We start from the raw sequence: 23,566 nt of genomic DNA on the forward strand, positions 1-23,566 counted from the left end.
ACGGCAGTAGCTGAATTGCTTCAACAGTAGTGAGTGTACTATATGCTCACTGAATACTCAGCCCGAGTGTCTGAGAGCTTCATTGAATGTCTTATAAGTTGCTTCGAACTCATACAACTATGTTATATGACCCCAATTGCCCACCCACTGCTGTTGAAGCAATTCAGCTACTGCCGTTTTTGGCATGCTTAGTCAGACTCGGTGATCTCGGGGAGACGATTTGTTCCAGCCGTCCTATAGCGTTCTCCTCCTCTTGTTCATTCTGTATCCGGTAATTCTCATATAATATATTTTCTTACATAATATTTCACTTCTGCCCTAGTAATTAGAGGAGCGCGAACGCTAAGGACGGGTGGTTTAGGAGCCTGCATGCAAGTGTCATTCAGCAGTCTGTGGCCTCCAAAATATACAGGTAAACATATGCAAATATATTTAAAGCATCTAAAAACACGAAAATATTGTCGATTTCCACTGGGGATCAAGAACCAGAAATCCTTTGCAACGTACCTGACAACCTTCACTCCAGAGACTACTATGTTGTAATTTTGCCATGCTGAACGCTATTTCGCCGTTGGAACATGATGGAATAGCAATTCAAGTACGTTCTCGTCGATAAGTGAGGAAGCCAAGCTCTTGTCCCCCGTGATGACCCGAACTGGACAGAATCTTCACTGTCAAAGTATCGGCTCCTATAGTAACTAATACAAAAGGTGTGTCTCAGTCCAAGCCTGGATATCTCCACCATCGACTCTCGAAAGACGCCATGGGACTGCTTACATCCTCGACGCTCACCGCACTCCTCATCCCGCCAGCTGCTGGAGTAGTTTATCTGCTCTACCTTGATCGCCGACTGTCGAAGAGAGTCAAGCACGAGTACACGGAGCTCGGCCCATACGTTCGAGGCGACGGACCCAGCAATTTACCCCCGGGTGCCAATAGACCCGGAGCCAAGATATTCACCGACTCCCTGCGCCTCGAGCTCCCGACGAAGAGCTTAGCACCGGTCGGGACTTCGCAATTGTTGACTCTGTACCTCCGGAACAACTTCAGCATCTTCACCCGCACTCCCCAGGGGTATCTCATGCGGTGGATGAATAAGGGCAAGGCCGACAGCGCGTCAGAGGCGTACACCCCCGAGGGCGTCCGACGGCTCGAGTTCAAGGTGGGCGACGCGGTGCTGGGGATGTACCACGTCGCCCACAGGGAGGACTCCCAGGGCCTAGTGGAATTCAAAATGCAAGGGCCTGACGAACGTGTCGCTGGCGCGTTGGTCATACGCCTGTCACGAGAGGATGATATCACGACCATTACGAATCAGACGTTCATGTGGAATCCGCTGGACTTGAGTTCGGCGAAGACACTACCCCTAACGAAGAAATTGCTCGGATGGGCGCACGAACTGACGGCAAAGTATCTTATGGTCAGCGGGGCGGACGCCTTATGTCGCACCCCCTACGCGAAAGATTGATTGCAGGAGCGCATTTTTGGTTGGCTTGTGGGACAGGACTATGGTTATGCTGCTTCCTTGACTATCCGGGAACGGCAAAAGCTTGTACAATGTATCAGTATTCAATCTCCTGATTTCGTGATTCTCCCTCGGTATGCATGGTGCCCTGACAGGATGCCAGTGTATGACACAATCGAGTCTTTCAGAGCTCTGACTATCATTAGAAGCGGACTGCATATCACACAGTTCACTGTCAACGCCAGCTTGCACTTCGCAAGTCTTGTTCTCTACAATTCGCCGTAAGTCTAATAAACGTTCACATCCATATACCCTATATTAACCAGATCTTCGGCAAGCATGATTACTAGTACATTCGCCTCGTCTCACATCCCGGTTCCCACCTATGTCTCCCGTGGGTGCACAACGAGTTTTTGCCCACTGACCCTTCCCTCCGCTAGCTCCTTCAATCCCTCCGGCACACTCTTTAACCCTCCCGGGAGCACGCGGATGGGGTTCGGCTGATTAAAAGGTAAAAATCAACATACTTCACCGTCAGGTTACACCTGTGCTCACCTTGATATCTCCTCGCGCAAGCCAATCTCCAAGGGCCGCAAACAAGTTCTTCGCAGCGTCCCTGTGCCCTGGCACAGGCGCATGCGCAATCCCTAGGATTACGAGCGCCCTCTTACCTGTGCTCTTGTCGCCTTCGACGTTGATCACCGGCGGAAGGGTGAGGACGAGCACTCCGCCCGGCGCGAGCAGGTCCCACGCCGCCTGCTGCGTCTCCTCCAAGCTGACCGCGTCGTAGATCACTTCCAGCGGTGCACCATCGGTAATGGCTGATACATCTGATCTCACGTTCGGCGAGGAACGGTCGACGACGTGCGTTGCGCCGAGGGACTTGAGGAGGGCCTCATTGCGAGGCGAGGCCGTGGAGATGATCGGAGAGAACCCTGATATCCTCGCGAATTGGATGGCTGCGAGCAGAGGTAGGAAGTACGTGAGTTAGGCCTTTTGTTCTGGTGGCAAATGTATGTGACGTACCCAGCTGCCCATTGGAGGATGCGCCGCCGAAGACGAGGAAAGGCTTGCCTGCGTACTTCCCGCGCCCGCCTGCCTCATAGGGAGGGGTGAGGCCTGCCCCGCTGGGCGCTGGGTTGTATAACCCAAACCCGACGGTGACGACCGCGCTGGGGATAGAAACGGCTTCGTCCGACGATAGCCAGGCGGGGATCTGCCAGTGCCACAGAAGGGCGGATCAAAGGTATGATCTCGTCAGGCTAGATACTTAGGTGAATGTGAGCTGATTCATACCTTTGTGCTGAAGTCCGCTAGGGCCAGCGTATAGTGCTGATAGCCGCCTCTGTCCTGTGAGAAATGTCCTTGCGTAATTCTATAACGGAGGTCCGGTTAGCGCCATGAACAAAGGCGATGGCATCCAGGAGGGCGGAGACCAAACTTACACCCTATCACCCTCAGCGAACCCGGTGACCCCTTCGCCGACTCGCACGACTGTGCCTGCGATGTCCACGCCAAACACGGTGGGATACTGTTCCACGAAGCGCGCAAATTCCTTGACTTTCCACATCTTCCACTCGCCGGGGTTGAGTGCGGTCGCGTCGACTTTGATGAGCAGGTCGTCCGGGCCGGGGGAGGGGATGGGTTTATCAACTACTGCGAAGCTCGCATTGGCTTCCGGGAGGACCAAAGCTTTTTGTATCTGGGACATAGTCGTGCTGGGTATATGGGAGAGTGGAGTTCGTATGTTTTGTGTTGCATCGCGCCTGGGCTTTTTATGCGTGGTGAGTGCGGGGTCCCGGTACGCAATCCTGTCGAGTCAATGTCGACCACAGGCTTACGAATAATGCTTCAGCTTGCCGGCACGCCGCGTCGTAGACTTAGCTATGTACGGGGGTCGAATGATTCGGAATGACTCTGAGCGGGCAGTCAACCCTCTTCACCGCTGCGCAGGTTACTAATACGCATACCGGGGCCGCCAGCTCTAAGTACTTAGTACGTTCGTTGCGTGTCTCGTGTTCTGATGAATCTCCTCAGCTCGCCTTACTTTCATGATCGGATCATTTGATCAATGCTACCAAGCACAGATATATTGTATTGTAAGCCGCGGGGGCAATATACGCAAGGCCCGGCGTACCTCGATTCTCACAGCCAACACTCGCGGGGCCGACGCTTTGTATCGCGTGTATACCAGTAGTACAGCGCTAGCAATACCCAATATTCTCCGATCTCGTTGCGCGATTCAGTCCTGGGTCTCCAGAGGATGCTCTGGGTTTCCGCCGCTCACGCGGCTCTCCTTCAGCGACTTAGTTGATCCATGCCGATGCAGCCCGTTGGAAAGCACCGTGTTATACAACAAGAAACAAATAGGACGGATCAGAGTTATCTTGGTGTCCCCGTCAGCAATTGGTCAGCGTGCAGGTTTTTCCAGGTTAACGTTCAACCTTCAGAGCAGCCTTACTAAGGAGCTTCTCCGTCTGCGCTAGAACTTAAGTGATATGCATATCATCATGATATGCATATCACTTAAGTTCTAGCACAGACTATATGATATAGTACGCCGTTGAGGCAATGGCAGGCACGCAATTTCCAAGCCCAAGGTCATAGCTACAATTTAAAAGTACTAGTACAGTGACTGTAAGTCCAGTGAACGTACATACCCATTTACCCTCCATTTATCAGGTCTTGGGAGGCGTACGTACTATTACATTCACCTCATCTGGCATTCCAATTCACGCTTAGGTCCCTCGCGTGTGCACAACGAGCTTCTGCCCACTGACCCACCCCTCACACAGCTCCTTCAAGCCCTCTGGCACGCTTGTAGCCGCCCGAGAGTACGCATACGGGGCTCGCTTGTTCCAACAATCAGCGTATTTCATCGTAAGGCTACGCGTGCTTGCCTTGATCTCTTCGTGCATTGATCTTCAGGCGCGTCAACAGGTTCTTCGCCGCCTCCCTGTACCCTGTCACGGGCGCATGCGCCATCCCCACGACGTGCAACGCCCTTGAATCACCAACGCTCCTTCCCGCTGTTGCACGTCGAGCACCGGCGGCAGGGTAAGCACGACTCACCCGCACCCCGCCCAGCGCGGGTTGGTCCTACGCCTCTTGTGGCGTCTCCTCTAAGCTGACAGCCCCTCAACCGAAGGACCACTTATGCTTGCGAATATAACCTATTTTAGCTTATAGCGCCGACGACTTAAGGAAGGCCTCATTGCACGGGGAGGCAAATGGGGAGAAACCATGAAATCCTCGCAAACGGATGGTTGCAGAGCGAGGCGGACATGAGTTTCGTCCGCTCTATTCCTGGTGGTGAACGTATTCGGCGTACTGAAGCTGCCCGTTGGATGATGCACCCCAGAGACGGGGATGGTCTACCAGCCTACCGCTGCCCTCCCGGAGGGATGAGCCCCGTCCCGCCGTCGGCGGGGTCGTGCAACCCAAACCCGATGGTCATCACGGCGCTTGGGAATGAGGCGGCTTCATCTGCCAGTGTCCCAGATGAAAGCAAAGATATGATTCCGTCAGGTTGCTCTCTTGAGTGCAGGTAAAGCTTGTCTGCACCTTGGTACTAAACTCCACCACAGCGAGCGTGCATAACGGCAGCCGCCCTTGTCATGGCCTTGGGTTATCCTATCTATCAAAGGTACCCCCATCAGCTTTGGGGTTATGGATGAAGACATCGGGGCAATACACTCGATCTCCTTCAGCAAACTCAGTGACCCCCTCTCCGACGCGTACGACGGTACCTTCAATGTCCACGCCCAGCACAGCGGGGCACTGCTTGAAACGCAGGCATATCTCGAGCTTCCGCTAGGCATCATCGCCCGGGCCAGCAGGGGATACCCTTGTCCACTACTGCGAAGGAGCCGAGGGGTTCCTAAGGGAATAGAGCTTCTGAATTTGGTACATGGCGATATTAGTTATGTGTGTAGAACGGGATTTCAAGCTTGTGCTGCATGTTCTGAGGGATGCGGGAGATCGGGTGCGTCGCGCTTTACGGTTTCATGGATGTCTGCCGTTGGGATGAGCGAACAGTCAAGAAAAACACGCCAGTACCCGACGCTTACTGAGGTGTCCAGAACCTACGGCTCCGGTCACGGATCCCTAGAGCTTGCCTTACCATCATGGTCTCAGTAACTGCTCCTATCACGGTTTATGCTGCTATGGGACAAGTTCCAAGTTTCGTTAAGATATTGTATTGTGCAAGCAAGTAAGCGGGGGGCAATATACGCAGAAGGTCAAGTAGTGTACTTCATCCTCTAACAGAGACCACAAGACGTATCCTACCATCCTAATAACAAAGCGGTTTACCCCTCGAACGTGATGCTGGCGCCAACCTGGAGGAAACAGCGTGATCAGTTGTGATGAATGCGTGATCAGCCTGTAATAACGCACCTTGTGAGCGGGCCCGATGGGGTTGGGCTCGTTCAGCTTTTGGGTGTCGAGAGCAAGACCGAAGGACGCCTTGACACCAGGGCGGAGAGCCTGGGTGTAGCCTGCAAGACAAACCCATCAGCAGGCCTTATCACGGTCATCCAGCAACTCCTAACTCACCCAGCGCAAGAATACCAGCATTGTTGATCTTCGCCTTCACGAACGCCGCCGAGTCGAGGTACGCCTTCGTACCGACCTCGAGCGCGACGCCGGACGTGGTCGCGTTCGTGTCGTAGATCGCCTTGGCGCCCGCCTCGACGTCGGGCGAGACCTTGTGGTAATAGCTCGCGTGGAAGATGGAGAGGTTGCCGAGCCCGTGCAGCGCGACGGCGTACTCGGGCGCGGAGAACCCGATCGCGGTCGCGTAGCGCGTGACCTTGCCCTCGGTGACGTTGTACGACGCCTCGCCACCGACGAGGAAGCCGTCGCGGCCGAGGACGGTGTCAGCGGTGAAGGTCGGGCCCTGCGCAGCGTTCAGTCAGCGCTCAAATGGCGCACTTATATGGACGCCACACACCTTGAACAGGTCCAAGAACGCGCGGGTGTGCAGGCCGGGCTGCTTGTAGGTCAGGTTCACAATAGCGCTCTTCTGGCCCTTGTCGGGGATGAGCGCGGTGCTGAGATCGAGCTTGAGGCCCTTGGCGATCTGGTTCTCGAGCTCGACCTGCGAGCGCAGGACGTTGCTCGTCGTCCACGTCTGCGTGAAGACGAGCCCGTGCTTGCGGTCGGTGTACTTGGCCTCGAGGTCGCCCGTGATCGCGGTGGACTTGGAGTCGCGGAAGCCGCCGACCTTGAACGCGACGTTCGACGGCGTCGACGTCTTCACCTCGACCTGCGTGCCGTGGATCGGGAAGTCCTTGCCCAGCAGGTCGTTGGACGACTTGCCGATGTCCTGTGTGGCGTTCGCGGGCCTCGGTCAGTTTCAGTTCTAATTCCGTCCGCGTCGACTCGGACGCGTCGGCCGGCCTGCACTGACCTTCCAGGACGGGGGGACGGGCTGAGGGGCAGACATCGTTATAGACAGAGAGGAAGGGGGCGGGGTCGTACGGCTGGGGAGGGGAGTGTTGAAAGAAAGGAAAGAAAAGACGTGATGCAAGCTTGTTGCAGTCGGCCGCTCCGCACCGCCGGAAACCGCCAGAACCAACGAACGTGTCATAGCGTCACCTTACCCGCTGCGTAGCGCTCCGAAGCGACTGTGCATGCTGTCCCTAAGTCCCATGGAACGATTGGTACACGGCGCAAATACAGTACGGTGGACACGCAAATAGCAAACATGGCATGCAAACAGAGCATAAAATGCCAATCGCGACTCAGCCGCATACACCGTCGTCGAACATCGTGCCTTCCTCACCACCTAAACCCCCTCCTCGCAAGATCCACCAATACCATCGTAGCCACAAACGGATCATCAGTCCACCTATCCGGATGTAGCAGCTCCAGCGCCTCCGCGACCAGCGCGGGGTCGTTATCGTACACGTTCCTTGGCTTCGGCTCGGGGTTGAGGGGTAGGAAAGAGGATACTTCTTCTTCTCGTCTACAGATAATAGGGAGATCACGAATGCATTAGTGAGAGTTAGCAGGATCGGGTAGAGGAGAGGGGAGAGCCTGAACCTGGAAGACGGGGGAAAGAAATTCGGAGGCAGGCCGAGACTGTCCCCTGCAGAGCGAGGCTGACGTCTGGAAGAAAGCAATGATTCCGATGCAGCAGATACAGGAACTTCAGTGAGACGATGAGCGGTCCTGGCGGCCGAGGCGCCAGCGGTCATGTTGTGCGAACGTGAGTCGCCGAGTGGAGTAGCTGCCGCCGAAGTCGTCATAACTCGCTGCGACATTCCACCTAGAGTCGACGCTGACGAGAAGACAGATGGGAGACTGGGGCCGTTCTCGTCAGCCAGTATTGCGCGGCGTCCAGGCCAGCTTGGTCCACCTCGGGCATTAGTACCACAAGCGCTAGAACCGGTCCTGGGAGAGGGTTGCGTGACTCGATGGGTAAGTGTATGCGCTTCTGCCGACGACGAAGTCCAGTCAACGGGAACGCAGCTGGTACATGGGTCATCAGAGATGTTCGGCCCAGGAGGTGAAGTATGCGCCTCGGTGACGGCCAGGTTGCGGCCGTAAGTCGTTATATGCGCCTCCCTAGCATGAGTATTACTCTGATTCCGGGGCGCCGAGTCCGAGGAAGCAAGGTTGTCATGGTAATTGCGGAAATTCGGCAGCTCGAGAGCCAGAGATGAAGCCTCAGCCTGAGCAAAGTTCAAAAGAGTCGCGCCGCACTCGAGTGCACCAGGATCGTGAGCATAGCCAGGCGGATAGGTAACCGCCGAGGCAAAGTCGGAGGTGGCGACAGGATCCGAGTCGGGTATCGTGGTATCAGAGAACAGCATAGGACCAGGACTGGAAGGCGGCAGAGACGACGGAGGCAGGGAGTCCAGGACTTCGACTTGCCGACGCTTTGTCTGCTCGTTTCTGTCTGGTAGAATCTTTCGGAACTTCCCTGGCGATAGAGGCTTCCTTGGGACGGTCTCCGCGTTCGACTGGCATGCTTGAGAGACGAGAGTTGGGTCGGGAGGCTCTTCAGCTTTTATTCGCATGATTTCTTTCTTGCGCTGACGAATGAACCAGTTCTTGATCCACGTAGCTGTACTGGTTCAGAAAGGAACGGAAGAGATCCAGCATATATGCGCGTATTGAGGCGCCTTCGTCAGTATCAAACAGCTCGGGGTAAACGTACAGTCCAGTTTGCGAAGCCAAGTCCTCTATTTGTGCGGACTTTGGGTGTTGCGTTACTTCGAGGGCAGCTTTGAGAACGTCGAGCTGTTCAGTGGTAGCGTATACCACCTGCCGCGGCGGCGCTCGCGTCTTCTTTGCATTGGGTTGTACTGCTTGCGCCTTGGAGAGCGGGATGTCCGGGCTGGCTTGTCGTTCCGCTTTTACTCGAGTTTCTGCCATTGCAATAGTGATGCTAAGTAAGGTGGGAGGGTACAGACACAGCCTCGCGCGTGCACATTCACGATCGACAGAGGGCCGTGGGAATGTATGCGTCAATCACTTGCACTTGCACTCTGTTTCCTGCACCGGCCGACGTCAACGACGGTGTCCTCGAGCGCGACGACCGCTCCATGCTTACTTTGCTCGGTCACGGTGAGGCTGCCCGATGCTGAACAGCATACTGCAGCTACTTTGCTTCAAATACCAGGCTTTTTTGACGGGATTGCCTCCCTTCTGGCAGGCGGTTTGCCGTGAGTCGCGCCCCGTTAGCACAAGAGACAACGTCAGCGGACATTTCGCCTTCCGCGCACCACTCACAGCTATGGGCATCTGTACCTGGGATTTTCAGTTCCATCACGCGCCTCCGGTCTTTGAGCTGATTAACTTGCGACCGTTGAGGCACTAGCAGCTTTGCGATCATCTTTGTAAGCAGCAGCAAGCAGCTTAACCCCACCCCTACCGGCTAACCTCAGACGATAAAGCCTGCCATGCTTTGCCCAAGGAGTATACCACCATTCACATCGATACCGACCCATCATGGCCCAACAGAAAGCACTCATCCTACCCAAGCCACTCGGGTCGTTCGAGGTGGGGGAGAAGCCCATTCCCTCTCCCGGCCCGGGAGACTTGCTTGTCAGGGTTGAATCGGCTGGACTGCAACCGCTGGAGTGGAAGATCCAGAAGAACGAGCACGGGTTGTCGAAATTCGCCGAGCCATACCCCGCCGTTCTCGGGGTAGACATCGCAGGCACCGTTGAAGCTGTCGGCGAGGGCGTTACTCGCTTCGCCAAGGGTGATAGAGTGTACGTTCTGCGTTGTATCTCGTACTCGTGCACCGGTCTGACTGGTATATACTCCGAATAGGCTTACACAAGGCCATGTCGTGCCCGACAAGGCTGGCTTCCAGCAGTACACGCTCGCTGACACCGACTTCACCACCAAGGTATGTGTTCAAGCGTCCCACTGCAGCCAAATAAATATAATATCTCGACCTCCCGCGCTGTTACGGCAGATTCCCGTCGGGCTATCGTTTGACGAAGCCTCCACCCTACCCAGCTCAGCCATCTCGGCGGCATTCGGACTGTACAACCCCCTTCCCCGCGGCGCGGGGCTCACCCCTCCCTGGGAGGCCGGCGGGCGCGAGAAACACGCGGGCAAGCCCATCCTCATCTTCGGGGGCTCATCTTCCGTAGGCCAGCTCGGTACGTCTCACAACTCCAATATCTCCCCCCAAAGCAACGCTCACGCCCGCCCTTCTCTCAGTCATCCAATTCGCCAAACTATCGGGTCTCTCCCCCATAATCACCACCGCCTCCCCGCACAACGCGCCCCTCCTCAAATCCCTCGGCGCGACGCACGTCGTCGACCGGAGCCTCTCCCCCGCGGCGGCGATCGCGGGCATCACGTCCGCGCCGCTCACGCTCATCTACGACGCGGTGAGCTTCGGCGAGACGCAGCACGCGGCGTGGCGGCTGCTCGCGCCGGGCGGTGTGCTCGTGGTCACGCTCCCGCCGGTGTTCGACGTCGAAGAGGGGAAGAGCGAGGGGAAGACGGCGATGCAGGTGTTTGGGATCGCGCATGCGCCTCTGCCGGGGCAGAGGGAGAGTGCGAAGACGTTCTTTGCTGCCCTAGAGGATTTACTTAAGAAGGGGGAGATCAAGGTGAGCATATGCATGGCCTATAGCCTGACGGCTGCTGATCTCCGAGTTCAACCAGCCGAACCCTGTACGCGTTCTCCCGGGCGGGTTGAATGCCATACCTGAGGGTTTGCAGGAGCTGGAGGAAGGCCGGGTAAGCGGACAGAAACTGGTCGTGCATCCCCATGAGACGCAGTGAGGTCAATGCGCAAGTCGAAATGCCAATGATGTGCTGTATGTGTGTAGTACACGACTCCGAATAATTTATTTGATGGTCCTGATAGCGTCATACATCCAGCGAGAGGCACCACAACTCCCATCACTCCTCGTTCCTCTGCAAAGTCGCGGAGTTCGAGCACGTCGAATCTAAGCTCGCCCACCGGGCTTATCCCCCGAAATTGGAAACCAACTAGACGATCGCGAGTCAAGCCAACAATGGTCCAAAATACACCAATTGACAAGATATACATACACGCGCAGCAGACCATCGTTCTGAATCTGCAGCACATCACGGGTCGAGGTCCACAGCACGGGGCAGAGGCCTTGCGTATATATACGTACATTACATGTTCATGACGACGCCTAGGACTAGAAATGGAATGGCAGCGAAGAGACGACGGGCAGAAGAAAGAAGAAAATAGCACGATGAGAACAAACGACCTACATAAAGCCAAGCGTGTTTCGGGCCCGGGGAGGGGGTTATACAGTCCATTTGGCGATTGGCCGCGTCCGTGATGCAGAGACGGATCTCGTCGCATGCACATCTCGCCGCCGATATAAAAAGGCCCTGAGGCTACTTAAGAACCGTCCGACGCGTGCCCCTCTCCGCCCACCCCCACTCGTACAGGTACTCGTAGCCGACGGTCCATTGTCCATGAAGGTAAAGTCAAGAATGTCCCCCTAGTACACTGTAAGTCACCTGCTTTCATCTCTGTCCATTCCGAGTCACGATGGGGTGGAGACGCGCGCGAGCTGCAGAGAATGGTGGCTTCAGGACTGCACGAGGGAGTGGCGATGGCGACCGCGATCTGGAGGAGACCTACCGCGCGAACCAACTACCCCACGCCGACCTCAAGAACCCTTACACAGACGACACCGATCCCAGTCCCTTCATCCGCCTGCACAACATCGTCCGCAGGCTTCGCACGAGGCATCGGCCCCGTTGCAGACGATCAATCCGCAGGAATGGACGTCCCATTACCTCCTTCCCCCTCTGTCTTGATCCCTCCAGTTCCATTCGCCGAGGACCCCCTATCTCCATCCCCCTCACCCACACCATCCACGGCGGCAACACTATCCCCCCCGTTCCCCGCAGAGCCGGGCGGGACGTCCGCGACACTCCCACTAGCGCTCGAATCCACTCGGGCACGTTTGTGCGACAGCGCCGGCGACACGACAGTCGAATTCGGCGGCGACCCCTGTCCACCACCTCCACCACCACTGCCCGCGCTTCCAGGCGGGTGGTTCACTGGGGTAGCTGAGCTGGGAACGGACGGCACGTCGTGCTGCTGTTGCCGCTCCCATGACAAACTCGGACGGCGGCTGTCGTTGCTGCTCGAGCTGCTGTGACTGTGGGATGCCCCGCCATGATTGAACGATGGCAGGTGGAGAGAGGGGACGGGCGTGGACGCGGGCTGGGGCAATGAAGCTTGTGCCGAGGCTGAGCTCAGCAAATCAAACCAGGGCGTGTCATGGGCGTTATGCGCGGCTTGAGCTGAGTAAAGGTGCGTACAGGGGTTCATTGATTCACAGAGGGCGCGGGGCGCGCAGGGTAATTGGCAGCATTGTAAGTCTTTCTGCAATGGAGGGCATAGGAGAAGGTACGTACCTGGACTATGATGCGCCGATTGGGCTTGCTGCTGTTGCTGTGGTGCCTGTTGGTGGATAGGCCAATCGAAGGAGGCACCGAAGTTCTGTCCCTGGCTCGACGAGTTTCTATGACCACCACCGGGACCTAGGAAACTCAAGGCATCCTGTCCATGAACATGTCCTTGCGAGAGTCGCGGTTGTGCACTATAAGCATCCTGGTAACTCGTAGTCCTCCTGGTTCCCGGGAAGTCGAACAGGTTATTGCCTGACGGCGGAGGTGGCGAGCCCGGGAACATGCTCGCATTGAACGACTGAGCCGCATGTGAAGACAGATTGTTCTGGTGTACCGGATAGTTCAGACGGTAGGCTGGGTCTTGGTCATAAGGAGGGAAGGTGGGTGTATGAGCTGACAATGGGGCACCTGTGGGAGTGAGTTGTCCGGGGTTTGGTCGCAGTTTCTTGGGGGGTGGTTGGTTGAGACGTTCACCAGAGATGGGGAGGGAAGAACTATTAGTGACTGAGGAAGGTAATTGGAGGTTTGACAGGGGAGCTGCGGGGATGGTCATGGGTCTATAATCAGACTATGAGACAGTTAGTACCAGCGATCAGCGAATAGAGCTTTGACAACATACATCAACGCTCATGGAGAGATCGTTTGGCCTCAACTGACCACTGTTTTTCTTGACGTCCGGTTTGGGGCGGAGGCCATCCCTGCGTTTTGCGCCGTTGCTCCTGCCCATATCGTCGTCGTCGTCTCCATCATCATCGTCTCCAGCCTCCTCTGCCTTGTTATTACCGAAGTCGGCGGGAGTACGGGTGTCCCGTTCGCCATCGAACTTGGGCGCCTAGTGAGCACAGCTACATAGCAACGACGGAGAGAGGGTACATACGTGATTATGACGGTCTATAATATCACGTATGTCACGAGAGCAGTATTCGTAGCATTTGACATGGTGGCCTGGCCGTTCCTCTGAGGGTTGATAGGACGGTGTAAGCTCGGAGCTGGGTGTAAGTCTGGAGAAATGGAACCCACCGAAGATGATGACGGCAACATCAACCGAGCAAAGTACACCCAGTTCGTACGCTTTCTTGAAGAGCCCATTCTTCCGCTGTGCGCGACGACGAGCAGAGCAGCGCAGACGACGCAGGAAATTGAAATACAAGCAGATAAAAAAAGGTCAGCACGCCAAGCCGAAGCAGGGCATAAAAATAGGCTCGACTTGCCTTTAGAAAAGTGACGGAGCGATTACGCTCGTGCTAAGAAAAGCGTCGTAAGCGAGCGGAAGACGAGAAACACGCAGAGGCCAACGGCGCAAAAAAAGTCGAGACAGTAATAGACGACGCTATTAAAAGTGATGCTAATTGGAAAGCGACGTACGGTGATGGGTTGAATCTCAATCTTTCGCCTGCCCATGCTCGCGGTTGCCTTGAAGAACGGATACGACGACGGGCGCGCTCAGTGGTGCACAGACGCGAGGCGGAGGGAGAGACAAAGGAAGGAGATGCGGGAGACAAGCTCTGGGGACTCTGCGCGAGGTCTTGAACTGGCTCTCGGCATGCCGTCCTCCCACCTTCGTGCCGGCCGTGGCTGGATGACAAAACCTTACAACCTCCCAACAAGGTCACCGAATCTTGAATTGCTCCCGGCGGCTGATGCTTCTCCGCAGTCAGCGCCTTTTTGGCTGATCCAGTTCTTACTGGATCCAGCAGATCTCGAATGCCACAATCCGAGTTGTAGACTCGTGTTTTCCCCTTTTTTCCGTATGTTTTTTCTCCGAGAAAGAGAGCGTTTATCCTTTTCCGTATATTCCTTATTTCTTCAACAAGGTGGAACAAACTCATCGCCGCGATACCCTCCGTCTCCGTTCCATTCGCCGACCGGTAAGCAAACGTTCTACTTCTCCTTCTCGAACCGCCACATGCCGCCGTGTCCAACAGATAGATCTTCACACAGAACGCCATCTGTGCCTAGTAGGAATGGCTGTCTTCTTCCGTTCCGTTCACCGCTGGGTCGGATGACTTAGCCAGTCATTCGAGCTTTGTCGCGGTTTCATGGCCCGGCCACTCTTCAGTCTCTTCGAACCCACAGTCTCCACTGAGGCCTCGCATTGTCACCGTCGCAGCAGGTGACCGGCGTATCCCCGGCGTAGAGGAGAGCGTTCCTGCCAAATATCCGATCCGTCCTGCTTCGCATTCCGTAAAATCAATCAAGGCGTGTTATTTTGGGCACCCACGCCTGCCAGCCTCGATCTCTCGTCTGCGGACATGGCGCGCTGGCCATGGGAATCCCCTTGGTCCCCTGCACCCATCCGTCCCCGGCTAGACCAATTCTGCGCTATCTCAATGTCCGCGCACTCCCTTGTAGCGCGGTAAGTGCGTACTCGCTTCTGAATCCCGCGAACTGACGACTATAACCCTGGGAGCTATGATACATCGCAAGATTAAGATCGCTTCCCCTCTTTCCGGAAGGACCAATTCAATCCCCGCGATCCTTATCACATATAACCAATACCGGCTGCGTTGAGCATTCCAGATACTAGATCCGACTTGGGTAGGAAACCGCTCGCGTTCAAGCATGCCCCCAATACACTTGCTGAACATTTTGCCTGCCCCCTTGCGATACATCTGTGATATGTACGACTTACCAGCGCCCTGTGAGGATATGTGGAAGAAAAGCCAAGGAAGAATTACAGCATCAAAATCTACCGTGCAGGTCTTGCGACCAACGTGTACGTCACGGTCGTAAGTTTCATTGAGGATAGTCAAATGATTTTCTAGGCGATCATGCGCATGTGTGGCGCAAGGTGAAAACCCAAGAGGGCCTGTAGCTCGACACCTCGGGAGCGCCTTCCTGGCGGACCGCTGACGGTGATAAACAACATGAAGTCCAGAGGCTCCACAAGACGCGTCTCGCTCGCTCTGTTGAACGCATGGCACAATACATTCATGCGGAGCTGGTTAGCAGAGACGGAACTCCGACCCGCGGCTGCGCGCGTCTTTTTCCCAAGCATGTGCGTGCGAAACCCACGAACAGGCTAGCTCTTTGTTTCTAGATGTTCCTTCGAGTAAGCGTTCGTCAGCCTGTAAGCCAAGATACGCTGATACGTCCATGGAAGCTCCATCAACGGCACCGCCCAGCGGCCACAGCCTCGCTTTTCGCCGCCGCAACAGAGCGAGGTGATACACCATTACCATTCCACCGACATCCAATTGGAAGCATCACTTCATATACACTCAATACTTGGGCTAACAGCCTTGTCCCGGCTGTATGAAATCAATCATTGTCAAGAGCGGGCTGGAAGTGCATGACCGTGGGTCGAAGAAGGTTTCATTCTCTTCAGTCTACACACTCGCCATCTCAGCACCATCATTCCCATACCTACGCATAAGGTATAGTCCCGGAAGTGGTCGATCGTGCTCTCCGAGGGCAAGGAAGGTTGTCCGCTTGGTCTCACGTTACTGGAATCTCACGTGCTGGTGCGGACGTACTGTCTCTCGGGCGCAGTGCGCAGAGCCTCGGGCATCGTTCTCTAGTACTGGGTTCGAGGCTGGACGCATATGAATTCCTGGTGGTGCGCCTGTGGGCCCCCTGATGCAGTGCCTCCCAAGCCAGCAGTCGCCGGGCGAAAATTCCTCACTATGGGGCCGCCCGAAGGGATGGTGTAAAACAAGCCGTCCTCGTCTACGGTTCACGGCGTCGTGCCTTCTCTTCTGTCCGGGGTGAAGATAGGTTCTCATCGGGGTCACGCTCCGAACGGGCCTTCTACCGCCTATGCTCAGGCTCCGAGGGCTGTAGAGAGTTTCAGTGATTACGTTAGAGGGCCCGGGCTTGATGGGAGACGCACACAGTTACAAACGCTTTTCCGCGGATTGGCTGACGCGGCTCCGCCCAAGGCATGACGCTGTGCGATTTCATTGCGGCTCTTCCATGTATGTTTAAACTCGAGTTCTGACGAGGATCGACCGTTTTTGTGGTCGGGCGGCGCATACAACGGACGATCTGCGTAGTGCTGGAGGCTAGGAGGAAACGATGTTGCCTATCGTGAGTCCCAAGGATTTTATGGAGCGCGTGATATTTTTGTGTGTTGATCTTCCTTATTTTGCAGTCCAAACTCAACAAGTTCGCTACCACAATTGCTCCTCGAGAGTCAGGTACTCCATGCCTGATGTGGCCACTGCGTTTTGGCCATGTTTCCCCTTTTCGAGGTGCTGCGGTCCCTGACCCTGCATGGGCGGCTGCTGGCGACGCAGGAGCCCTGTTGGCCTGTCCCGTTCATTGGATCGATTCGCATAGTTCCTACACGCCGCTATAGTATTGATCGCCGCGTCAATGGCATTCCAATGTCTACCGTCATCCCTCCGTCTTCTTCTCATACAACAGCGCACTGCATTCACTCGCTACGATGGATGGGTTGCTTCCCGTTTACAGGAACGGCCTCTAATTCCTGCTTGCATATGAAGCCATGCTTTCGCATACCCCTGGATGTTAGAAGGTTTACTCAGCTAGGCGAGACTCAGTCATGCGGCTAGAAGTGTCACGTCCATGATGAGAAGTGTCTATTCCACCGCTTGATACGCTCGCCATCGTTTGAGTGGTACCGAGCACTCACATTCACTCAAAATTATTTCTCCGTTGGCACTAGATCCTTGTGATCCCGAGTAGCATATGCGGCGAGGTATTTAACTGCTCTGGGTATCGCCGATGATCAGGAGCGAACCAAACTTCTTCCATGCCGGCATCTGTCGCGGGCTGTGTGGCCCTGAGCAGCCAACCAGACCAAGCGATGGACGCAAAGGCGACCGGTCTGCATCACGTATCAAATCCTGACGTGGAATGGAAGCTAGGCCCCTAGAACGATATCCCTGCTGCAGCAATGTTGTGGAATACAGTAACATTGCTCTGAACGTACACAAACAAGAGCAGGAATACACCCGAACTGATGAGTGCGACACTTGTCCGTCCGCAGGTCGATGTACCCGTTGTAGAACTGGCTGCGGCTGGACTGTGTCGTAATTGCGTCAAGGGGAGTCACATTCGGAGCTTTCCTTGACCCCATCTAGCCTCGCTCCCAAGTCTGTCTCGCAACCGTTCCACTGGCAAAATATAGTAAGCTTTTGATTCACTCTCGTGGCGTGCCGTTACCAATCTTTGTCCGAGTCATTGGCTCAAGATTTGCCAGGGATCTAGGCGGTCAAAATCCACCTCGTTGCACGATCGTTCACGGTAATTGCGTTGCTTTGGCAAGGTATTCGTCCACACCCCTGGATTCCAATGTTTCGAGCCTCAAGACTGTGTTTTCTCACGAGAGGCGTGTAAAATACCCTGCATCTTCTGATATCATGTCACTCTGGCCTCCGGCGTTGTTCAAGTGCTGCGTGACGTTGTCCCGTTTGGTGCCAGTAACACGGTCTGCCGCTAAGCATGCGACTTGTCCATCAAGCAGCCTTGCTCCTGTATACCCTAGGGCTTCCTTATTCGACGAGCACGACCCTGTGGCCGCAAGCTCTGGAAGTCCAAGACTTGGGTAGACCATGTCGTCAACCTTGTATTCTCCGGAAGTCATAGGCCTTGGGGTGGGAACGATCAAGTGGCATCTTCGCATCGGTCCGATATGCCACTTCAAACGTTCTCATGGCGTGGCATCTTTGCATTAGAAGCCTGGCGCAACGTTCCGAGTGCGTTGTGGATGCTTTCCCTGTTTGGTCACGATGTCTTGGAATCTCTCCTCGACATGCTGTTCATATCTCTTTTACAGTTTAGCCGTTGATTGTACCCTCCGATTCGTAATTCAATGGTGGTCCTGGGATCAGATGCAATTATACGGCTCCCCGTCGCAACGTCCTCGTTAAAGTTGCCATGCCAGAGAGTCCTTAGTATTGTTCCTACACTTCTAAAGCCGTCCTTTCACCTACCTAGCTCGATCCATCGTCAAGGACGACTCTACTGCTCAATGTCCTTGCGGATGGGCGAGCCATCCAGGATTGTGGCTACTCGTCCTTCAAGGGTACGTCCGGCTTATTATTGCTGAGACATGTCAATTCGCTAGGACAGCCATGTCCCCGGTGCTACCAAGAGCTTATGATCCTATCGGCTCAAGATGGAAGGAATGGACGGAGGGGTCGCCGAGCTAGAGGTGGGTCAAAGCTGTCCGAGCGCCTGGGGAAGAATCGTCACCGCTAGGCTGTCACCTCGTGTTGCCTAACGGGTTTTCCCTGTGTCAGTTCTGCTCAGGGTACGTTGTGTGTTGCGCAGCCAGGGTATGGTCGGAGAAGCAATCCAGTCCTTCCTTACTTATGACACCTTCTAGTACGACGAGATGGCAAGTATCATCTTTGGAGCGTTACCGCCGTTGCCGCTGCTGGATAACCCTCATTATTCGTGCTGGAGACAGGTCTACCGTCGACGGAGTCAGTATCGTCAGGTAATCATCTATGAAGCATTTAGCAAGACCCTCTCACCTTCCGATGTACTTCAGCGCTGGCTCGCTCGCTAGCCCTGTCCTAGGTGTCGCATATATTCCACGTACACACAATATCTGGGAGCCGCTCGACATGTTTATCAGATACAAACTACACTTGGTATCTGCCATTCCACAGGTTGTCTAACTTCCGAAATCAATGTAAGCAATCAGTGCTGAGGTCGCCTCCCTGCTTTGCAAACGTGTCTGTCCAATTGGTCGGTGCCGCCTGACCCTAACCCGGCTGCCCGCTACAGTGTGCTTCTTCTCAGAGCACTTGCAAGATCTACGTGATTGCCGACGTCGCCAATGCATGTACGAGGAAGTTGGAGTACTTCGGAGAATCGGTACCAGTCAAGCGTAATCGCGCAGCAATCAAGCCTCGCCCCTGACCAAAATTCTGGCTTACCATCTACCAGTTATTTCTCCACACAGACAAGTGTCATTCCTAGGACCCACGGTGCGTATGTGAATGGCAGTAACTCCCCTATGATATGTTTGGGAACCATGACAAGGTCAAGGAGGGCAGCATTGGCGCCGGAAGTACGGTAAAGGGCGCACTTATGAGGATATTACAACATGGTCGACTCAGGACGTTCGGGTAGACATTAGTTCCATTACGTCTGCCAGCATGATGTCATGATATATGGAAAGTAAAAGAGAGCCTCCAGTCCGACTTCAATTCTACAAAACTTCTGTTATTCTTCACGGACTCGTTCCTAGGAATCGATTTAAATATTTGAGACGCAGAATGAAAGGGTGATGCAGGGACGGGATCGCGTGGCGGAGAAGACCAGACGCCAGACTAGTTGCCTCGCTGAAGCTTGTCCACGACTATGAAACGTAGTTATTCAGTTCACCAGATACATACGGTGATCGGATGAGGGTATCACTAACCCGTTTCTTGCGCAACTTCGCTGGGATCAGTACCCTGAATCTCAGCAGCGATACCAACTAGCGTCTTCCTAAGCGCATCTTTCGACGAGGCGAATAACATCTTCTGCTTGATCTTTGAATCATCGGGCGACCTGTTGCACGCAGCAGGTGCGATGCACACGAGCACGATCAGCGAGTCAATCTACAGAGGCTCCAGGTTACAGGACTAACCAGGCAATGAAGCAAAGCTTGTTCCTCTTTCCACCACCCTCCTTCTCGTACTCGAAGTCGTACACGGCCCATCGGCACTCGTTCTCCGGCAGGTCAGCCAAAAACTCCTCGTAGTTGCTTGAATCCGATTTCTTCTCAACGATGATCTCCGTGTTGTCCTTGTTCAAATTGAAGATTATGTATTTCATCGTCTTGCGCAACTTGAGTTCCTGGTAGGCCTCGAGACATTCGGGGTTCACTCCGACACCGGATGCCTGTGAATAGGAGTGATCCCAAGATCAACCGTTCAGAGCGCATCCACACAAAGATCGGATATCGACTCGCCATATTGTCTGGTCAGCAAGTAATGATAGAATAGATAGGAGCGACGGCGGTGAAGTAGACGCGGTCAAAGACTAGAAGTTGAACAAGATGTGTTGTACGCGATATAAAGCATTTCCGGTATCGCGATGGCCGACAACGGCGATTGCCAGTGCCTCTATCTTCACGTGACCGTCCCTCTTGGTTACTGAGCTACCGCGCCGCAGGCACAGGTTTCCTCAGGCCAAGGACGACGTGTGCAGCTTGCACTACATGTACGATTAAGCATGTTCTATTCTACTGTGTTTCATGCCCTGAACCCCCAAGATTTACTCGAACACTAAATCAAGCCATTCCTCATAGTTGAATCCGTCCTCTCCTGTCTCGTTCTTCTGTGACGGCATAACCTGCCGGAGGTACTCGATCGCGCTCACCGGGAGTTGAGCCAGGCGCAAATCAAGCTCCGTAACGAAAGGCTACGCAAAAAGAGACGCTGAGACACCGATCCCGACGCAGCGGTGCTGGACTACTCACCTTATCCGCAGCGATTCCTCGGAAGGCTTCGCGCAGCTGCTCTGGCGAAGTCTGGTCTTCCGTAATGTCAACCTGGGCGAGATTGAGTCATACATTCTCGATACGGGTTTACTGGGACCAACCAGAAGGTTGATAAACGCTTCGAACGTGATGGCTCCGTACATCTCAGTCAACTGGTCGAAGATCACATCCATATCTTCGTCCTGTTATCGAGACCGCCCGTGTCAGGCAAGTCTTGAATGCTCGCTGCAGGGATCTGCTTACCGAGTAGACAATGCCAAGACTAGCCAGCGCTGCCACCATCTCGGCTTGATTGAGAGTATTGGAGTCATCCTTGTCGAAGTATCGGAATGTGGTCTCAAATTGCTCCAGCTGCGCCGGTGTTAGATTTGACATATTCCGGGAGACGATCTGTCCAAAGATAGTCAACCCTTGCTGGACAAAGTCTCAGTGGGTACAGTACCTGATTGTCAATGAAAGCGATCTTCTTCGCGATACTCTGAATGAGCAGCTCCAGCTCAAATTGCAGATCCTGACATGTAAAGATCGTGTAATCATTCTCCTCGACATTGGCGGCAAGACATTCGGCCTCAGCATTTGATACGGCATCGAGGGCTTCCGATAGTGAAGGGATGCGAGTTTGCAGCCGTTGCGCCTGTTCCTGCTGTTCCTATAGACCCAAATGGTTTGAAGGTGTGTGATACCATGAGGCTCAGACGTGCTTACCTCCAGGGGCCCGTCTATGCCAGCCAACTCCGATGAGATGTGATTCAATCGTTTAGCAAAATCGTTAGCAAGCGCGGCAAATTTCTTCCTCAGGGCTTCCTTGATCCTTGTGGTTGTCAACAATACTTTGATGACATATCTCGAAGACAAACTTACTCGCGGATCTCCGCATTGATAGCTCTACTGCGTCGTGCCTCAGCAGTCAGCAGAGAATTCCATGCGGCATCGATATCCTGCGGAAGAGCAGTATGCTGTGTTAACCATCAAGGAGTATAACGATCACCAAGACATACCCCTAGTGTCAAACCTGGTGGAGGTACGTATTCCCGTAGCCCATACGTTTTCAGCTTGGTCTGTACATTCGTGAAGAGGGTGGCAATGTCCTGCTTCTCTGTGACCCACTGGCGTTTGGTCGTCTGCTTATACGTCGTGAACTTGGCCGAATGCTCTTTCGCGTCCGCGTACGTCCCAGTAAATCGCGCCGAGTCCCATTCCATTTGGATATCCGCCAGGGAAGACAGCAGCTGTAGGATGTTCAGTATGGCTTTAGATGGACACTAGTGGAACAAGGCCTACAGCCCTCGCGCGACGCTCGTAGTCGTTCTTGCTTGTCCAGACAGACTGCATCAAATCAGCGAACTTCTCTACTCTCCGAGACACCGTCTCTGTCTGTTCTGAAAGTATCGGCAGGCATTCAATCCGCTTAGTAAGCGTCCTTGCGGAAGTCAGAACGTCTACTCACCCATAGACGAGAAAGCATGGAAGAAACTGGCCACGTATGTCATGACACTCCGCTCATCAGGCTTGCTGCTATCGCACAAGTCCTCTACTTCTAATAGTTGCTAGATGGGGATCGATCCGTGAGTGTCAAGATGGTGTGCGGAATCGATCGAGCTCACAGGTATACCAAGATGTTCTGATGCAACCTGGAATGCTAGATGAGTATTCCCATGCCTATCCGACTAGTAGTGAGCAGTCAGCTTCCATCAGGATACCTTCAACAATGGGCAACAGACCTTATTCAGTCTATCATAGTCTAGTAGATCGGGTCGATGACAATGGATCAGAGCGCATCTGTGGGAATGCGCCATTTAGCCGCTGCACACGCAGACGAATTCATATGGCCGCACAAAGCAAGTCCATCGGACCAACTGAGAGAGAAGTCTTGCACGTCGACTTCTTTGTACGGTTCCGTCTTGCGCTGACACCAGAGGAGCAAGCCTTCTTTGGCAGAGAGACCTTCTTCACTTGGAATCTTTCAGGGCAGCTCGCCCGTGGAAAGTCCGCAGGACGAACCTGATATCCGCGATGGTGAAGCGCAAGATGAGCGTCCATATCATTCCAAGTATAAGCTTTAAGTTTCCATCGATGATGTCTACGGAATGCGTATGCCTCACAATGTGAAGGGACGGGAGCTACAGTGGACGTACCTTCAGGTCCGATGTTCGTGAGTTTCACTCCACGAGAGTTGATGAACTCCAGGGCTTTATTCACGTTCTCTGCCTTCTGGACACGCATACGAGGATTCTTGTTGTATCGGCCGAGCGAAACGTCGCCTGGTATTATATAGTCAAGTGGCTGCATCCTGTGGCACACAAAGGGGTAGCCATACCCATGATCTCCTACAAATTCCGGGTCAGAGACGTCAACCTATAACAAGCTATAACATCGAAAGCAGCTCACCATTAACTGAATGAGTCGAACTCCGTCAGAAAGATCCTTGACCAAGGAAGTCATCGGAGGGTATCCCGCCGACTCAAGTTTCGTGTTAAGCCTCCATACAAACCACTTAGTCCGGACAATAGAACATCTGCGTAGCTCTGTACCATTTACAAAATGTTCTCTCCTGTACATCTCTGGAACGCGCCTCCAGCGATTCCCCCATGAATCCGTCCGAAAGTGGCTAGGAAGCGCGAAACCTGTAAATCGCGAGCCGTCGTAAAGACCCTGTGGAACCAACAGGTATCAAACGCGAGACCAGGATATCGAGATGGTCACAACAGCCAGGACAGAGAATGAAGGCAAGAGCAGAGTCGCAAGGCTGAATTCGTGTGCCGGGTTACCGTAAGTACCTGTATGGACATTGCCGCGTCCGAGCCCGCCGA

At 54.3% G+C, this 23,566-nt stretch overlaps 8 protein-coding genes across 8 annotated transcripts; 2 read left to right on the plus strand and 6 right to left on the minus strand.

Annotated features, from left to right (window-relative positions):
- Nucleotides 1-723: 723 nt before the first annotated feature.
- GLOTRDRAFT_81668 (uncharacterized protein) lies at nucleotides 724-2,080 on the plus strand. Its single transcript, XM_007872305.1, has 2 exons — nucleotides 724-1,976; nucleotides 2,042-2,080. Exon 1 carries the CDS (start codon nucleotides 764-766, stop codon nucleotides 1,466-1,468), a length of 705 nt encoding a protein of 234 aa, XP_007870496.1. The 5' UTR covers nucleotides 724-763; the 3' UTR covers nucleotides 1,469-1,976; nucleotides 2,042-2,080.
- GLOTRDRAFT_96613 (GroES-like protein) lies at nucleotides 1,849-3,176 on the minus strand (the record flags this gene model as incomplete). The annotated part of the gene is made up of 6 exons (XM_007872306.1): nucleotides 1,849-1,965; nucleotides 2,021-2,088; nucleotides 2,137-2,424; nucleotides 2,492-2,681; nucleotides 2,762-2,840; nucleotides 2,911-3,176. 6 exons carry the CDS (start codon nucleotides 3,174-3,176, stop codon nucleotides 1,849-1,851), a joined length of 1,008 nt encoding a protein of 335 aa, XP_007870497.1.
- Nucleotides 3,177-5,624: 2,448 nt separating this feature from the next.
- GLOTRDRAFT_118111 (uncharacterized protein) lies at nucleotides 5,625-6,962 on the minus strand. Its single transcript, XM_007872307.1, has 5 exons — nucleotides 6,879-6,962; nucleotides 6,420-6,794; nucleotides 6,023-6,365; nucleotides 5,864-5,964; nucleotides 5,625-5,805 (listed from the first exon to the last, which is right to left on the minus strand). The coding sequence occupies exons 1-5, from the start codon at nucleotides 6,912-6,914 to the stop codon at nucleotides 5,776-5,778; spliced, it is 885 nt and encodes a 294-aa protein (XP_007870498.1). The 5' UTR covers nucleotides 6,915-6,962; the 3' UTR covers nucleotides 5,625-5,775.
- Nucleotides 6,963-7,249: 287 nt separating this feature from the next.
- Nucleotides 7,250-8,851, minus strand: GLOTRDRAFT_133385 (uncharacterized protein; the record flags this gene model as incomplete). The annotated part of the gene is made up of 3 exons (XM_007872308.1): nucleotides 7,250-7,436; nucleotides 7,514-8,545; nucleotides 8,634-8,851. 3 exons carry the CDS (start codon nucleotides 8,849-8,851, stop codon nucleotides 7,250-7,252), a joined length of 1,437 nt encoding a protein of 478 aa, XP_007870499.1.
- Nucleotides 8,852-9,427: 576 nt separating this feature from the next.
- Nucleotides 9,428-10,805, plus strand: GLOTRDRAFT_118112 (GroES-like protein; the record flags this gene model as incomplete). The annotated part of the gene is made up of 5 exons (XM_007872309.1): nucleotides 9,428-9,693; nucleotides 9,755-9,833; nucleotides 9,903-10,092; nucleotides 10,154-10,551; nucleotides 10,607-10,805. The coding sequence occupies 5 exons, from the start codon at nucleotides 9,428-9,430 to the stop codon at nucleotides 10,724-10,726; spliced, it is 1,053 nt and encodes a 350-aa protein (XP_007870500.1). The 3' UTR covers nucleotides 10,727-10,805.
- An 894-nt stretch (nucleotides 10,806-11,699) lies between these two features.
- GLOTRDRAFT_133387 (uncharacterized protein) lies at nucleotides 11,700-13,750 on the minus strand (the record flags this gene model as incomplete). Its single annotated transcript, XM_007872310.1, has 6 exons — nucleotides 11,700-12,241; nucleotides 12,356-12,917; nucleotides 12,969-13,172; nucleotides 13,227-13,306; nucleotides 13,370-13,445; nucleotides 13,715-13,750. The coding sequence occupies 6 exons, from the start codon at nucleotides 13,748-13,750 to the stop codon at nucleotides 11,700-11,702; spliced, it is 1,500 nt and encodes a 499-aa protein (XP_007870501.1).
- Nucleotides 13,751-19,686: 5,936 nt separating this feature from the next.
- On the minus strand, nucleotides 19,687-20,158 carry GLOTRDRAFT_49414 (actin depolymerizing factor; the record flags this gene model as incomplete). Its single annotated transcript, XM_007872195.1, has 2 exons — nucleotides 19,687-19,822; nucleotides 19,902-20,158. Coding segments are annotated over 2 exons (393 nt in total), but the record flags the coding sequence as incomplete, so codon positions are not given.
- Nucleotides 20,159-20,451: 293 nt separating this feature from the next.
- On the minus strand, nucleotides 20,452-23,378 carry GLOTRDRAFT_81678 (actinin-like protein). The gene is made up of 18 exons (XM_007872311.1): nucleotides 23,288-23,378; nucleotides 23,145-23,235; nucleotides 23,074-23,083; nucleotides 22,892-23,017; nucleotides 22,758-22,836; nucleotides 22,592-22,708; nucleotides 22,478-22,535; nucleotides 22,361-22,423; nucleotides 22,204-22,303; nucleotides 22,038-22,135; nucleotides 21,755-21,985; nucleotides 21,618-21,694; nucleotides 21,462-21,567; nucleotides 21,199-21,405; nucleotides 21,000-21,146; nucleotides 20,858-20,938; nucleotides 20,736-20,807; nucleotides 20,452-20,677 (listed from the first exon to the last, which is right to left on the minus strand). The coding sequence occupies exons 1-18, from the start codon at nucleotides 23,344-23,346 to the stop codon at nucleotides 20,531-20,533; spliced, it is 1,869 nt and encodes a 622-aa protein (XP_007870502.1). The 5' UTR covers nucleotides 23,347-23,378; the 3' UTR covers nucleotides 20,452-20,530.
- Between the last annotated feature and the right edge of the window lie 188 nt (nucleotides 23,379-23,566).

Source organism: Gloeophyllum trabeum (genome assembly GCF_000344685.1).
Source record: "Gloeophyllum trabeum ATCC 11539 unplaced genomic scaffold GLOTRscaffold_00017, whole genome shotgun sequence".
Classification (NCBI taxonomy): domain Eukaryota; kingdom Fungi; phylum Basidiomycota; class Agaricomycetes; order Gloeophyllales; family Gloeophyllaceae; genus Gloeophyllum; species Gloeophyllum trabeum.

Excerpts from the sequence above, each read along its gene's own strand:
- GLOTRDRAFT_81678 (XM_007872311.1), bottom strand. The coding sequence starts at position 23,346 with ATGGGGGAATCGCTGGAGGCGCGTTCCAGAGATGTACAGGAGAGAACA. Across the intron at positions 22,304-22,360 it reads CAGAACATCTTGGTATACCT|CAACTATTAGAAGTAGAGGA; the intron begins GTGAGCTCGATC and ends ATCCCCATCTAG. Across the intron at positions 21,406-21,461 it reads GCATAGACGGGCCCCTGGAG|GAACAGCAGGAACAGGCGCA; the intron begins GTAAGCACGTCT and ends TTGGGTCTATAG.
- GLOTRDRAFT_81668 (XM_007872305.1), top strand. The coding sequence starts at position 764 with ATGGGACTGCTTACATCCTCGACGCTCACCGCACTCCTCATCCCGCCA.
- GLOTRDRAFT_118111 (XM_007872307.1), bottom strand. The coding sequence starts at position 6,914 with ATGTCTGCCCCTCAGCCCGTCCCCCCGTCCTGGAAG. Across the intron at positions 6,795-6,878 it reads CCGTCCCCCCGTCCTGGAAG|GACATCGGCAAGTCGTCCAA; the intron begins GTCAGTGCAGGC and ends AACGCCACACAG. Across the intron at positions 6,366-6,419 it reads CGTTCTTGGACCTGTTCAAG|GGCCCGACCTTCACCGCTGA; the intron begins GTGTGTGGCGTC and ends AACGCTGCGCAG.